General features: G+C 36.6%; 2 protein-coding genes across 6 annotated transcripts; both read right to left on the bottom strand.

Annotated features, from left to right (window-relative positions):
- Positions 1 to 306: 306 nt before the first annotated feature.
- Positions 307 to 4,497, bottom strand: LOC147522918 (uncharacterized). Of its 5 annotated transcripts, none has more exons than XR_015215191.1 (4): positions 4,049 to 4,497; positions 3,700 to 3,749; positions 1,454 to 3,543; positions 307 to 684 (listed from the first exon to the last, which is right to left on the bottom strand). XR_015215191.1 is itself a non-coding variant. In XM_086595993.1 (4 exons), exons 1-4 carry the CDS (start codon positions 3,966 to 3,968, stop codon positions 466 to 468), a joined length of 453 nt encoding a protein of 150 aa, XP_086452119.1. In that variant the 5' UTR covers positions 3,969 to 4,479; the 3' UTR covers positions 307 to 465. The 5 variants fall into 5 exon arrangements, 1 of the variants encoding a protein (XP_086452119.1); XR_015215190.1 differs by having other exon boundaries at positions 3,857 to 4,495; XR_015215189.1 differs by having other exon boundaries at positions 1,454 to 1,525; positions 3,407 to 3,543; positions 3,700 to 4,486.
- Positions 4,498 to 15,580: 11,083 nt separating this feature from the next.
- On the bottom strand, positions 15,581 to 16,759 carry LOC147522917 (uncharacterized). The gene is made up of 2 exons (XM_086568999.1): positions 16,337 to 16,759; positions 15,581 to 16,027 (listed from the first exon to the last, which is right to left on the bottom strand). Exons 1-2 carry the CDS (start codon positions 16,757 to 16,759, stop codon positions 15,581 to 15,583), a joined length of 870 nt encoding a protein of 289 aa, XP_086425125.1.
- Between the last annotated feature and the right edge of the window lie 286 nt (positions 16,760 to 17,045).

Raw genomic sequence — 17,045 nt, 5'->3', positions numbered from 1 at the left:
TAGGTGCGGGGGAGCTGTTTGATAGGATGACATGATGTAGTAGATAGAAGGGCAAGAGAGCAGATGCTGCACTGGCTGGCACTACATGTTGTGCTTAGGTGGTCTTGCTGCCAAGTTTACGTTTAAGATGATGCAAAACTGAAAAATATAATTTGACAGAAATTTGCATCCATGCCATGCCTTTGAGTGAAATCCATATTAAGATACCAGAATATAAGCAACACTGTCCTCTCAAAGCTCAACGTTTAATGAGAATATGTTAGAATCCAACAAAATGTAATTTTGCAAATTCATGCTTAATATGTATAACTCGAACTAAATTCAATGAATTTATTGATTTTTATCCAGCTAGCTAAATAAAAAGTACATGTTTACCCAAAACTAACATACGGCTATCGAATAACAAACCACTGAGAAAATATAAACATATCAAACCATCAACTATTCTGGCTATAAACAAAGCATTCAAATTCTCGAGATGTTAGCCAATAGCATCTTTGTGAAGTTAGCCAATATACAATCACAATTGACAACCAAGCCTTGATAATCCATGCACAAGACAATCATAAGAGCTCTGAGATCTTCATCTGAGTAGGCAACTTCTCCCACGATAGGGGAGCAGTGTATCATATCATCTCTTTTATCAGTATGGTGGTGGTGGTGGATATGATCCTGAGTATGGGTCTGCAAAAGAACAATCAGAAAAATTAGCAATACAAACTAAGAGACAAACATTAGTGGCGGCAGTAAAAAGACAACCACAAGAAGGATCATGTGAAATATGTCATATTTCACAGGCTTTAGGGTCCAAAGAAAATGTCGCTGCACCCTCCTCACTCTCATCTGCAGTTTTTTATACTTCTCCTCTGGTATTGAAGGGACACATTCAAATAATGTTTATTTTCCTGATAAGAATATTAGAGTGCAGTCCATCACTAAACCTCTTAAGAGCTCTTCAAAGTAGAAACTGAAGTGAAATAGAGGCAAGGCACAGTGGGTTCGAAGAGTATAATTATTCCCCACTCAAAATGGTCTTGAATATGATTAAGAAGACACTAGCTGGTGAGAGGAACAGAACACTGCCAAATTAGAAGGTGAACTTGACTAGGGCCCAATTATGAAAGACTTTCTTATTATGATTATTGTACTTTTAATGTAGGAAGCAATTAAATACATCAGTCTATGGGGAAGTGAATGCATGCCCATTAGATAAGACTAGGAGTATTCAACAGGATGTCGCAAATCTTTTAAACAAAAAAAAATTAATCATAAAAACAGTTGTATTATTGGAGCCTTCAACAGGATGTCCCCTATCTGGACCAACTATGTGCGACAGACCATTTAGAAATTTTTGTAGGCGCAAAGAATTCATACGGGTAAATCGGTAACATGGGAAGGATTGACAACTACTGAGAACGTATATAGATATATTAGGAAGAGAAAAGAACCTTGCCTCTGTATTTTTCAACGAAGCAAGTGTTACACAAGCTCTAGAAAGCAGGAAATCTCCTGCTAGAACAGCTAGCTGCATCAGATGAAAAAAGGTTTAAGCTAGAAAGCATCCTTATTACAACAGCTTTGACCAAAACTGAAAGATACTTAATACACTTGGATTAAGAAAACACAGACAAAAGATATTTGAAATTAGTTGCAAATATGGGCATGTGCTATACAAGTCTTTCCAAGTATTAGGGATGACACGGAGGAACTTTATATGTATATCACTCTCCCTAAACCACATCATACTACATTCTTACACCAGAAATATATCTTAGCTTTTGATGATACTTTCTGATATGAAAATACACAACCTCAAATGATTAAATCCTTTCTGAGAACATTCAACATCAAACAAAATTCATCCATGAGGAGGCAAATGCAGGTTGGGCACTAAACACATACACAGGGAAGCTATTATAAAATATAAACATATAATAATAGAAAGTACAATATTTCATAGTAAAGTAACACAAGAGTTTTTTATTGTTATATATATCATCCCTGGCTCTGAACCTACCTACAGATATAGCATGTGGTGTCAAGATCATCAAACGTCAAAGAGGGACAAGGTATTAGGTAGAAGGTAATACAACCACATCCACGTGACAGCTTGAGGCTCATATGTGTGAATTTTCCAGAGAATAAACAATAAATATGTTTTCATCCATAAGGAATTACTATAGCTAGATAAAACAATATGAAAGAGAAAAAAACAAAAGGTAAATGTATAGCTAGCACACATATATCTAATAAAAAAATTCCATCTCGCTCACCTCATCATGCCATATAGAAAAAGCATTCTCAAAGAGCACAAAATAGGCTACGGTTGTCAAAATTAATGAATGGAAATGCAAAACAGTAAACAGAAGAGCACAAATCCTTTATTAGAAACGCAGAATAGTCAAACTTGGCAGCAGTAATTTTGCGTTATAGTGAACTCAATGTGTTTAACGAGGCATGGAAATTTATGGCTCACCAAGCAGTCAAGAAAATATCTACAGCAACAAAATTTCATGCTGTGATAGTGGTTATATGAAAATTTTGAGTGAAATTGGTTTAGGCCTACTTTTTCAGATCTAAGTTAAACTAATATTCCAACTCGCAGAGTAAAATATACTACATCATGAGATACAAAGCAAGTACATCAACTTTGATAGCAGTCAATGCAGCTTAAAAAGCTCCCAGATAGGTGACACCAAAACCATGTCAAGTTGTCTAAGATAAGTGTAATGTAGCATGTAATAAAGTACCAGTTGCAATAAACTCAACGTAAGAATTGCCCATATCAGCAAACAAACGAGTAATGGCCTTCACATTGTATATTGTGTCGTATGCTTCAGTGTAAAAATTCAACTCAGGAAGTCATATAGGGGTGTCAATATAGCCTGACCTATATACACAAACAAAATAATATACACTCAAGTCCCAAAGATTGAAGGAATCTTTCCTATGTTGTCAGAGGCATTCATTTTTATCACATATTATATCAGAAAGTATCTGAACAAGGGTATAAGCCTAGGCCGATCAAGAGGTGTGAAATGTTCAAGCAATTAAGCACGACCGTTGAATAGAAAACTGCGTGGATAACATAATTCTCATGGAAGAAGAGAAACTGGGAGGGCTACGTTCTTTAGGCTATAAACCTTTTCTTGTAAAGCAGTCAAAATCAATAAGAAATTGCAACGCAAGCTTTTATCCTACAACTCAGAGGAAACTATAAAGTTCGGCAAGCTAATTTGTAATCTAAGGAACCTATCCAGCACCTTGGAATCCGCATCCTAAGATTCGAAGAAAGATTCACTTATTGTTAAGATTAGATATGTCAACAGATAGATGGGCGGGGACGATTTCATGAAATTGCAAAATTTGAAAGACAGACAAATGGGTAAAAATTAAAGAGCAATACATTTATTCGGCAAAGTGAACTTTTCAATCCAACAAGATGACTAGATGTCAAAGTAATGCTTGACTGGGGATTCAGACCATTTGGGAGATTATGCACAAGACCTACAGCATCTTGACTTGCCAAAAGGCTCCACACTCCTTGCAATAAAAATCCCACAAGATTAACTACTACCTAATAAATAACATGTATTCCATAGCGTCAAGAGACTACATCAAATAGAACACATAAGTTCCAAATAAAACCACAATAATTGATACAAAAGAATCAAACAAAACCAACCAATCCTTACATACCTGTGCCAATCTCCCCAATGTAGAGGCTGACATTTCACTAAGCTGTGTATCTGGAGATTGAAGCATCTCAACAACACAAACACTTCTACTCACAACAATACTATTAACATTAAAAATAACTGCTATTGTTCTTTAAGTATGCAATCTGAATCTGTACCAGCAAACTGCCCAAGTAACAAAGCTGCCTCCCATTTGCCTCTCCGAACAACAGTACATGAAAGAAAAAACATCCAATGAACACAAAGTGTTCTACTGTGTTCATTACACATCCTTCTTGAGATACCTTCTTGAGATATGTATGCAATAAGAACATATAATAAGGATTTCAAGGCCTGCAATGACGAAGTACCTTAGTAATCCAATTACAGGTTGTAAAGCTCCGGCAACTAGAACATCCTTCTTTATGTTTGGGGATGAGTGGACCAAATTCCCAATCACACCAACCTGACATGCACAAAAGCCTTCTCATAATAAACTATAAAATTACAAATTATGATTCCAACATAACAATTTTGATGGTAATTGGGGTTGTTTTAAAGTCGATTTGATTGAAAAACGTGTTAATTAAGCCTCTATTAGTCTGCCTCACAAGAAACAAGAAGTGTGGGAAATGTTAAAACAAGTAAAGAAATGTGATGAGATATAGCCAAAATGTTAACACTTGAAGAATACGAAATTAAGAGATTCAGACGTGAAATCAAGTGGTATGTTGAAATAACCGATCTCAAACATGAAAAAGAAAAAAAAATCCTCAAGTCTATTCGTGAAAAATATAATGGGCTTAAGCCCAAGTTAAAGACACCAAACTATATTTGCGACATTAGCCGAATAGTACAATTATAGATATATATGAAGTTAGAATAATATACAAACTAAACATCTAATAAAATAGGTAAGCCTAATCAATTTAAACCTATAAATACACCACAACAATACCTCAAGTAAAATAATTTTAAGAAAACTTATCATCATAAACAAGGATTCAGAGCTACTACAAAAAAAAAGTACACATTCCAATAATTTTTTTTTTCAATCTTATTAGATTTTTTAATAATATTAGTTAACATGTGTTATTTTAATCCATGAATTCAGCATAAATATTCGAACAGATAGTTGTATGCTGAATTTCAGCCCATGACCAGAACTAACAACCACAAGCCTAAGCATCCTATCAACAAGTCATAATTCCTTACACATGAACCCAATCCGGTACTTCCCAATCAAACTGCTGCAAAGGCAACTCAGCCATAATCTCCTATCAAAACTCAAAACAAAAGCACCATTCGCAATAGGTTGAACCAATTGCACCATTGATATTCTATCCGTAGGTAAAAACAAAATGGCAGGAATACCAGTGATAGCGTAATAAGCAGAAAATAAAACAGTCATACCCAAATCTTTAAACTACCAGTATCACTAATCCCACAATATTTAACCAATAAATCATTCATACTCAATGTTTCGTTGCCATACCTTTCAACCTAAAACAAATTAGAATTAGCTTCAAAGGCACTAACAATATGGTCACCCATTCATTTTTACTCCAAATGCTACATCCATAAGGCAGAGTAGTTTTACCAATACATGAATCAAATAAAGTTTTCCAATATTACCTATCAAATTTTTTTAATTCTTCCATATCATGTCTAATAAGTTGATATATTGTTCTCAATATGGATCTACAAGAAGCATAAAAGGTACAATTTTTTAAAACAAGTATATATATATATTTTTTTTTTATGTGTATTGCTACATTTAGTTATTTCGATTAAAAAAATAATCTTCTACTTACTACAATGTGAACATAACATTCTTTCTTGTCTATCTTATACAAAAAACAGAAAAAGATCACTATGGAGATGAGAATAGAACAATATTCAAGAGGGATTGAAGTGTCATTCAAACCCATGCTGGAAGAAATAACGAAAGATCTAAATCTGGATCAACCTTTTTACGAAAATTCAATACATAACGGAATGTACAATGCAAGCGTCAGGGTGAGAAATGATGTAGTTGGTGTGGAAGGTGCGTCTGAAATCATAAGTTTTAAAGGAGTACCATCAAAATCCATTGAAGAGACTGAAAACACTGCAGCAAGACGGGCTATTGAATTTACACAAAAAGTTAATGAATTCAAAGTTGTTGACTACAACTTCAAGGAGTTGAAAATCAAGCGAAAGTTCTTCAACGAATAACAAGAAAGAATCGAATTCCTCGAAAAATCAATGAATATCAAACAACGAACAGAGGCAAGTTTTTTTTATTTAATATGATTTTTCATATGTTATATATCACTAACTTTTTAAAGTTTAGGTTGGAAGAATTGAAGCACGTCGCGGAATATCCAGTACAGATATTAGAAGTATTATTTTAGATATTGATTATCTGAAGGTAATTATAAAGAGGAAATGGTAGAGTTATGATTCTCTCTACATAATTATCTGTTCAATCTTGGAGATGAGATGACTTATCAGACATTTTTAGCCAAGGTTTTGTGTACAAATGGAATTTAAGAGCTATCCCCAATCATCAAACCACGGGGAAAGAATGACAGGTATCTTTGAACAGATAAATTGCTCTACTCATGTATATTACAGAAAAAAAAAAAAAAAATTGCGTTGCCACTTGCCAGTATGACATAATCAAAAGTGCTAGATTTAAAATATTAATTCTAACATAATCAGAAGTGATGGGTTTAAAATATTAATTCTAAACCAATTATGCAAAGTGCGAAAAGCTGGAAAGCATAGCGCACAATGTTTTCTTTGTGCGTTGTTACAACTCATTTTTCTGTTTCATATAACATGACGAAATTGAAAGTAAGCAGATACCAAATCAATATATCATAACACATTTAAAATCCCATTTGAAAGCTCATAGACAAGTGAGAAGCAAATGCAAGAAAAAGATCCCAGTAGCTATGTAAGCAGTAAGCTAAGGGGTTCACAATGTTCCGTGCTTGAAGAAACCTCTGCATTGCCAAATTCAGAGCAGAAGCATAGAATTAAAGGAGGATGCCACGCACAAAGCATAAATAATCAGAAACTAAATACAGATGCAGAAAGGGGTTCTAAAATTGCAGATAATGTACTTTAGAAGTAAACTAGACTTCCAAGAGTAATCATTTGTTCAAGTACATTGTTTTGGCAGTAAACTGCTTCAACACAACGAGAGCAATGGTAAATAACGCACTAAGAAACAGAGGAATTTGATGTTGGGGGAGATGAAACTGAACCAAATAATGGCTACCTACGTACCCAAGATCTATTCTCTAGGGATCAAGTTTCAACGTAGTTCCTTATGAAAAATAGTTTGGTATTTATATAGGTAGAGTAGAGAATCCTTGTAACTCAAGTAATATTGTTGCTTGAGTAATTGTGATAGAATATAACTGTCAACTGATAATTATCTTTTTGATAAGAAATGAATCTGGACATAAATCAATGTACATTAGTGGCAAGCCATGTGGCTAAGGTTCAGCCTTAGACACATGAGTTAATGGGCCCTGTACATTGATCCATAATATTGCGAATGGGCTTTAGCCCCGTTGATTAAATGAATAAAATAGAGACCCCTACTAATGGACGTTTGCCACTTAGGTGGGGGTCGAAACCCTCTTTGTCATGCGAACAAAGTTCACATGGCAAAGAAGAAAAGAAAAATCAAGGAAAACTTGGAATAAGAAAAGAGTAAGCGTAGTGTATAACGAAGTATCATGCGAAAGGAAATGATAGAAAAATGGAATGTCGAGAAAAAGGCCTGAAATATTGTGTGTTAAATAATTTTAAACTAATTTATATGAGGCTGCAATGTAATTAATTGATAGAGGGTGAAGCGAGAATTAAAATAGGTGACAAAAAATTGATAAAGAAATTAAAACCAATTTGTAATCAGGATATATCAACCTTAGCATTAATAGAAATATGCAAAAAGATAAAATCTATTCAAAATAGTGATGGGGCTATACTGGCAGACCCATTAGTTGGTGAGCGGAGTAAAAGAGGGTCGAGTCTCTAGTTTTCAAAGATTGTCAAAATTGGGTAACTAGGTCGGTCCAGTATGGGGAAACCGGGGTCACATTAGATTCACACGAGTGACAAAAATAGTTGGGGTCACATGATGACAAAAAGAGATAATGATGGTTGGGTTCGCATTAGATTCATAATTTGACAAAAAGAGATTATATTCACATGGCATGAGGACCGATTGGATCAACATAAAGACAAATTCCTTGTCAAACAAAAATGTACACTTGTGCACGTGATACGGACGGAATTGAACACCAAAGATTTGAAAAGGAGACGGAGATAATATATTAAGAGCTGGAAACGTGTGATGGGAACTAATAACAAAATAAACTCAATCGAAAAACAGTAAGAGAGAAGTCTAGGCCTAGCACAAATCTTAGAGAAGAAACGAGAAAAAAGAAGTCACGATCTAGTACTGATAAACACGAAAACAAAAGTCCGTAACGTGCCTTCGTTGGTTTCAACGAAGCGGGTAGATGAAGTATTATCGTGTTTGCTGTTAAACCGATTCATGGCATTATCGTGTTCTCTTTTCCTTGTCAGATGAAGCAGAGCGTGGTTTTACAATGAAGTCTCTTGGAATTTCTCTTTATTACGAGATGTTGGTAATTTCAAATTGGATATGCAACTAAAGATTGACCTACATAATCTAGGTCAAGATTGATCAGTTTCAAATTGGATCTGCTAGGATATTAAGTTCAAATTGTTGGGTTTCGATCAAAATTGAATTTGGACTGCCGAAGAAGACGGAGAATGTCAAAGAAGACAGAGAAAAGTCCAGAGAATATGAAAAAAACTGTGTCAAAGAGTTGTGTCAGCATAAAACAGGTATGTTAGTATTTTTTTTATCAGTTATCTTAAAATTTTGGTTAAGTCTAAAAGACTGACGAAAAGTTTAATTTTGTCGTCGCAGGTAGAAACGGCGGAATTACGAGCAAAAGATATTGACGAGAAATATCGAGCGGAAAGATTTTAACGCCTTAGAAAAAAAAAAAAAAAAAAAACTGAAGAAAGGTTTTGCTCAGGGTGACCGCGCCGCAATGCCGTAAAAGAAAATAAAAAAATAATAATAATAAAGAAGCTGAATAAAGTTTTCGCTTAGAAAGTTAACGTAATGCGAATTTTTGCCGCACGGAGAAACGACGGTTGTACGAGCCTCGGAAAGTTTCGCTCAGAAAGTTCGGCTTAATGCCTTAGAAAAAAAATAAAAAAATAAAAAAATAATGACGTTGACGAAAATTTTCGTTCGGAAAATTTATCGTAGAAAGATCTGCAGAATGCCTTAGAAAAAATAACGATATTGACGAAAATTTTCGCTCGGAAAATTTTTCGTAGAAAGATCGGCACAATGTCTTAGAAAAATAATGAAAGTTTGAAAAAAATTTTCGCCGGAAAATTTTTAAAGAAAAGATCGACACAATGCCTTAGAAAAAATAATGAAGTTGAAGAAAATTTTCGCTCGGAAAATTTTTCGTAGAAAGGTCGGCACAGTGCCTTAGAAAAAATAATGAAGTTGACGAAAAGTTTAACTCGGAAAATTTTTCGTAGAAAGATCGGCACAATGCCTTAGAAAAAATAATGAAGTTGACGAAAATTTTCGCTCGGAAAATTTTTCGTAGAAAGATCGGCACAATGCCTTTGAAAAAATAATGAAGCTGACGAAAATTTTCGCTCGGAAAATTTTTCGTATAAAGATCGGCACAATGCCTTTGAAAAAATAATGAAGCTGACGAAAATTTTCGCTCGGAAATTTTTTCGTAGAAAGGTCGGCACAATGCCTTAGAAAAAATAATGAAGTTGACGAAAAGTTTAACTCGGAAAATTTTTCGTAGAAATATCGGCACAATGCCTTGGACAAAATAATGAAGTTGATGAAAATTTTCGCTCGGAAAATTTTTCGTAGAAAGATCGGCACAATGCCTTAGAAAAAATAATTACTGCGGAAAATAGTTAACCGAAAACGCTAAGCGAAGCGAACGCAGATTTCGAAGAAGAAAATGAAGATTTAATCGAACAACCGTAAGACAATTGACAGAGATAATTGATTAGGTAATTGTGTGAATATAATACCATAGAGCTAAAACTTCTTTTGATGAAAAATAAAAATAAAGATGGGTTTGTTATTGAATAGTGTTGTTGTGTCAGATAACATACCTGTGGAAAACTGACAATGTTGTAGATTTATGCAGTTGAAATGAAATAGAACGAGACGCCCCCAATGCGTACTTAACTTTGCAAAATTAGGCTAAGCGAGCATAAAATCGTTCAAACGTAGGCTGACGAAGCTAAACGTGGTAACCTCGTCAGATTTTGTCGGAACAATAGTAATGGACTAAGCGAGCATAAAAGCGTTCAAACTTAGACTGGCGAAGTTAAACGTAGTAACTTCGTCAGATTTTGTCGTAATGATAGTAATGAACTAAGCGAGCGTAAAAGCATTCAAATTTAAGCTGACGAAGCTAAATGTGGTAACTTCGATTTTTTCGTAATGATAGTAATGAACTAAAGCGAAAAAAGCATTCAAACTTAAACCGACGGGTAAATGTGGTAACTCCGTCAGATTTTTTCGTAATGAGAATAACGAACTAAGCGAGCGTAAAAATGTTCAAACTTAGACTGACGAAAAGATGACTGCAAAAGTGATGTGTCTTGACCCTTCGCTTCTAACGGCGGCGGAGAGATAAGCCAATGAATCGGCATGACGTAAGTCATTTCGGGGTCTTTGAGTGATAGAGATGCAATCAAATTGTCGAACAAGACTATGTATGAAACTAAGATAAGCTGCCATATGCTCATCTCTTGCTTCAAAAGACCCACCAAACTGATTGGCAACAAGGCGAGAATCCGTATATAACTGGAGCTTTCGCGCCCCAGTGTCAAAGTTGTTCTCAAGGCACAAATGGTAGCCTCATACTCGGCTTCATTATTTGAAGTGGCGAAGCCAAGTCGCACAAATTTCCCAATCTTTTCTCCGTCGGGTTTAACAAAAAATGCATCCAATTCCAGACCCAGATTTACTATGGGAGCCATCTGAGTAAACAATCCATAGGTCAATGGGATTAGGAATTGAGTTTTCATGTTGGTCTTCGTCGCCCCCAGTTATTGGCGGCAGAATGTCTTCCATAGATTCTTCATTCAGGTCTGACTGGAGATTGTCTTTTTTTTTGCGTGTAACCAGCCTATCTAGGTCGGTAGTTTGTTTGGGATTGTGGTCTTCTCTCTAGTTGTTTCTGTGACACCTTCTCTCCTGCGGCAGTGGACACATGCGGGATGGCGCTTTTCTCAAATCTGCGAGGTCGGCCTTCCCTGTCAGGTCGGTCCAGTCTAGGATGAAGGTTTCTCTTATACTTTCTTCCGTGACACCTTCTTTCCCTATCTGGTCGGACTTGTCTAGGATGGCGATTTTCCTCAAATCTGCGAGGTCGGCCTTCCCTGTCAGTTCGGTCCAGTCTGGGATGAAGGTTTTCCTTATACTGTCTTCCGTGACGCCTTCTTTCCCTGCCTGGTCGGACCTGTCTAGGATGACGATTTTCCTCAAATCTTCGAGGTCGGCCTTCCTTGTCAGGTCGGTCCAGTCTGGGATGAAGGTTTTCCTTATACTGTCTTCCGTGACGCCTTCTTTCCCTGCATGGTCGGACCTGTCTAGGATGACGATTTTCCTCAAATCTGCGAGGTCGGCCTTCCCTGTCAGGTCGGTCCAGTCTGGGATGAAGGTTTTCCTTATACTATCTTCCGTGACGCCTTCTTTTGGAGGCGTTTGTACCGCCGTTTGCAGTAGCGTCGGCGGCAGTGCTGCTACCTTCCGGAACCTAGTAACAAAAGTACGTAATTTTTCGTCACGTATTTGCTTGATGTTCAGAAGTGAGTCGACATCCTTTGGCGTCTTGCAATTGTGGCAGAAATGATTAACAAACTAATTTTCTAGTTCATTGAATTGGTGAATTGATCTTGAAGGCAACTAACTAAACCAGCATAATGTTTCTCCCTTTAGAGTTGATGGAAAGAGTTTACACATGAGCGGATCATCTCCACCCCATAACACCAACTTATTTTTGAACGATAGAACATGCAAGCCAGGATCTCCTTCCGACTCATCATAAAGTTCAAAATCGGTTTGTTTGAAGTCGGGATGGTGGTAAGCTTCTTGAATGTTGAGCAAAAACTTATCAAGTATGCCATCATTGACTGTCAAGTTTTTCATTCTTACATCCCTTGACTCTCCATTGTTAAGTTCTTTTGCAATCAACTCTTTCAACTGTTGTTCTGTTAGAGTTAAAGTATTGGCTCGAACAACTGGACGCCCCCGGTCGTGCCCATGTGGAGAAGGATACCTTCCATTATCTCTTATTGGAGTTAGAGATCTTTTGGCAAGACGCGCGATCATCCGACCGGTGATTGTCTTTGTCTATCCCTGTAACCAGCTTGTCTAGGCCGGTAGTCACCCTTGGCCGGGTGGTCGGTATAATTATACCACTTCTCCATGTTTTGTTGCTCTTGTTTGGGATGCCCGCCTTCCCAGTCATATCGGACATATCTCGGATGGCGGTCTTCCCTGAAATTGCTTCTCAGAGGTAAATCTTCCATTTGAGATTGGACATGTCTAGGGTAGTAGTTATCCCTGCCAATCCGATTCTCCTCATAAGTACGGGTAATAGGGTCATTACTCTTAGAGTGTGCACTGGTTGATTGTGTTTGAGAAATAACATGTTGTTGAGGACGATGGAGTGGATTTTCAAGACGGTTCCATACACTGGAATGGCCTGCGTCCCTTCGTGGTCGCCTTGATGTTGTTGAATTTGCAGCATCGTCCACCGGCCTTTGCCTCTTTGCCAGCTTCTTTCTCAAGTTCCTATTTTAAATTTTTGACTCGTCGTAACTCACGCTCAACCGTATTAGGAGTGGCGGTAGCGAGGAAGTGGTGGTCGCCGCTACTTCTGACGGTTGGTCATTGAGAATTGATCCTACCACTAGGAGCAACTTGATTGTTCAACGGTTCTTATATTGGCCGATTTGAATTTCGAGGGTTGCGAGTCCTATTAGCAGGAGGAATATGTCGACTATTTGGTCTGCTTCTTGTGCTTACCGTCTAGATTGTTTCACGTGATAATGAATTCTAGGTTCCCCACAGACGGTGCCAATTATGTTTTGGCTGTAAGCTGCTTCAACACAACGAGAGCAATGGTAAAGAACGCACTAAGAAACAGAGGAATTTGATGTTGGGGGAGATGAAACTGAACCAAATAATGGCTGCCTACGTACCCAAGATCTATTCTCTAGGGATCAAGTTTCAACGTAGTTCCTTATGAAAAATAGTTTGGTATTTATATAGGTAGAGTAGAGAATCCTTGTAACTCAAGTAATCTTGTTGCTTGAGTAATTGTGATAGAATATAACTGTCAACTGATAATTATCTTTTGATAAGAAATGAATTGGACATAAATCAATGTACATTAGTGGCAAGCCATGTGGCTAAGGTTCACCTTAGACACATGAGTTAATGGGCTTTGTACATTGATCCATGATATTGCGAATTGGGCTTTAGCCCTGTTGATTAAATGAATAAAATAGAGACCCCTACTAATGGACATTTGCCACGTAAGTGGGGGTCGAAACATACATTTACTTGAATATGAAGGAGTTCCCAATCATCCTTCTCATATGAGTAATTACGAGTAATTAGGAACCCAAAACAAAAGTGAGTTTATAAAAACATACTCTTACATGTATGAAAAATGTATAGAAATTGTAAACTATCAAACTAACCTAGAAAAACATTTAACAGGAAATCATAAACTGGATGCAAATGCAATTAACTAAATAGGAAACTTAATGCAAATGCATTGAATTCACCACAAAGAACAATTAACATAAAATCAGGAATTGGATGCAACTACATTAAACTAACTTCAAAGAATAATTAACGGAAAATCATGGAAAATCATAAACTGGATGCAACGACAGTAAACTATAATCATAAATTAACTAATGGGTTTTATCAATGTCTATTGCTTCCTTTTTATAGATAGTACAAGAAATTTTCATATCTCATAGCTATGCATAGTTGCTAATATTTTTTAGAATAATTTAATATAACGACTCCCGTTCGTAGGACGGGTTCAAAAACTAGTGAATTTGGAAGCCCGAGCCCAAAGCCCAATCCGCATTTAGACAAGCCCAGCTCCACAAATATGATTAGCTGCAAGTCAATCTTTTATAAGGGCTTATAATCTTTCTTCCCTATTAGCACAAGATGTGGGACTAAAACAACTCCCAACCCATGTCTTCAGTATAGATGTATAGTATGTATGGATCCCCAACTACTTTAACACTTCAATCACTCACCATTGGAGATCAAGAAAAGATCCAATTCTCTCTAGTTCCACTTTATCTTAATAATCACCACATTTCTCTTGTCTTCATTTCACACTTTATTTATCCAGGTAGAGATTGTTTCTTCTTAAAAGTTTTCATTCTTTCTATGATATCACTTTGAAAAAAGTGAATATGTATAATTTTTATGTTTGCAATTGAAACATTTTAAGTTGTTTCTACATCAAGGAAACACTACTTCTCAGTTAATTGGATCAAAATTCAAGAGATAGGGGTCTATGTGGAGAAAGAAATCTATGTTAAGGATCCTTATTAGTTGTTTCAATATGCATATGTATCTGCATCTCTCAAAATTGTTATGATAACCAGTAAAACTTATGGGGTTTTTTTGGATTGATTGCAACGATTGTATTAAATTTGTTTTGTTAAATAATGGGGTCTTTTGAATTTGGTGATAAGTAGTCAAGTTTATGGGTAGAGGAGTTAGAACTTATGACTTGGTGGAATGGGTTACTCGATCTTTCATTGCAGAGTCAAGGATTTAGTCCCACGTCATCAAGGAAAATGAAGAACCATTAAACCGGAGTCCTTATAAGTTGGCTTGTTTGTTTTTTGTGCTGGCACATGGTCTGAGCCCTTATGTCTCATCACAATAGTGTTGGACGCTTGGTAATAATTGTTTCTGAGCCCAGCAAATTTAGTATACTTAAATATTTATAAACGGTCCGGTTTATCTCGATTAACCGAAGGATCAAATTGTGAGCCGAACTGATTGGATTCGGTTTTGCTTTTGTAAACTGAGAACCGAATCGAGACATTTGAAAACCAAAAATGTGGCCGGTTCAGTGCAATTCGGTTCGGTTTTTCGGTTCTCTGGTTTTTATGAACAACCCTAATATGGAATGGTATTTAGGTTAATTTTAGGATCTAAAAGAAAATGATTTGCTTATAATGTAAAGAAACAAAACAATAGAAAAAGTAGAAGAATAAAGAAATAATGAGATAATGAAAACAAAAGAAGAATAAAAAGAATAAGGCAAAAGAAGAAGAAGGGAAAAAAAATGAGAATATAAGAAAATGGTTTTCAATACTTAGTGTTTCTTTGAGATTTTCGTATGGAGTATTATTATTGTTTGGTGTTGCTTTGATTATACGTGGAGTTTTCTTGGATTATATTTGGAGTATTTTATTGTTTGCTGATATTGGACTTGATGTGGAGTATGCCTTTCTTGTTCTATGATTATTCTTTCGCGTAAACTATAGGTGAGTAGACCTCACTTATGATTATTTTCAACTAGGGATTGTCGATTAATTTTGTTTGTATGAAACGATTGAATATGAGGAGATGTATAATTATGCGGTTTAAATTTTAAGAGATTTTTTTTTTTTGCTAAGTGGATTAGAATTGTATTAATGACGAAAAGAAAAAGAAAAAATGTACAGGTATATAGTAGTAGAGAGGCCTCCCTAACTACTTCAAATCAAGCTCAGTCAAACCTATAGTAGGCTAGATTCGGAACCTCTCATTTATATAGCCATGGGGGTTTTCCTTCACACAAAAAGTTGGTGTTGTTAACTAAGTTAATCCCATAATTTGCCGCCATATCAGCTGCCAAGTTAACCTCATGCCACGTGCTGGTAAATGAGACCAAAGTTAATTTGGTCTCGAGTGCCCTCCATCTCGCTTTCAGTTGCCAGGGTATGTTCTTGGTGTTGTAGGCAGCAACAACAGCTTTAGAATCAGACTCAACCCAGATAGTTGTATGTCCTTTGCTCACTGCTATTTCAATGCCTTCCAGTATTGCGATACATTCTGAAACATAGCTCGTTGTCACACCAATGTTTCTGCAGTACACGAATTCAAAACTTCCACCTGAATTCCTTGTAGAGACACCCACAACAGCAGGTCCATGATTTCCTTTAGAAGCTCCATCGGTGTTGAGTTTAAGCACTCCATTATCAGGTAGAGTCTACCAACACGGTTAGATTCTAGGTGCCCATCTCAATTTCCTTTCAATGCCCCAGTTGTTTAATACATCCTTGTCTTGCAAGTTGCTGAAGCTCTTTGAAAGCGAAGTAGTGGTTAACACCTGTGAGGTGACGAAAGACTTGCAGAGCTTGAGGTTGCTCCGAAAATCTTCATGAAACACTTTGTTTCTATGTTTTCATAGACTGACAGCACCACCAAGGACAGCAGATAGCCATAAATCTCGCAATCTAGGACTTAGGCATGTTCCCACATTGATGGCCTAGGTGAAAGATGCAAAGGTTGCTTCAACCTGGAATTTATCTGCTATCCATTTCCAAAGGTCATGTGCAAAGTCACAATTCCATAACAAGTGATCCAAATCTTCACTATTACATCTGCACACACAGCATCTAGATGCTAATTGGACCACTTTCTTCTTCACCGATTCTTGAGTGGCAGCACACTTATGAACCAACTTCCATGCAATTGCTGACAATTGTGGATGTATTGAATTCTTCCACACAACTTTGCTCCAACATGTTGTGGCTAAAGTACTCCGAATCTCGCCAAATGTAGATTTGACAGTAAACTTTCCTTTAAGCTCAGGAGTCCACACTCTCTCATCCGCCGCTGAACTGTTGGGCTTTTCAAGGGAATGGATATCAATCCCATGCTCATCCAACAAAAATTGAAGTTCCTCTAGGATTCTCCATTCATCATTGTGTATAATCATATCAAGGGTTGTTGTACATCATTTCAAAATATCACTACTCAAGTTCATGATATGCTGTAAGGATTGACCATGAAGCCAGCAGTCTCTCCAAAGATCTATATTCTTTCCATTGCCTATGATCCAGTGAGTTCGTGGCAGTACTTCAGCTAGTGCCAATTTGATCCCAGACCATATGGTACTTGGTTTGTGAAAAGCAAAAGTTTCTCCTTCCTTGTTGAAATATTTTCTTCTCATGAATTCTGGAAAGTCACCCTCATCATTAAGAATACTCCAAGCCATCTTCATA

This window comes from Coptis chinensis, chromosome 1 (assembly GCF_015680905.1).
Source record: "Coptis chinensis isolate HL-2020 chromosome 1, ASM1568090v1, whole genome shotgun sequence".
Taxonomy (NCBI): Eukaryota; Viridiplantae; Streptophyta; class Magnoliopsida; order Ranunculales; family Ranunculaceae; genus Coptis; species Coptis chinensis.
This window is presented reverse-complemented; position numbering and strand designations above follow the sequence as displayed.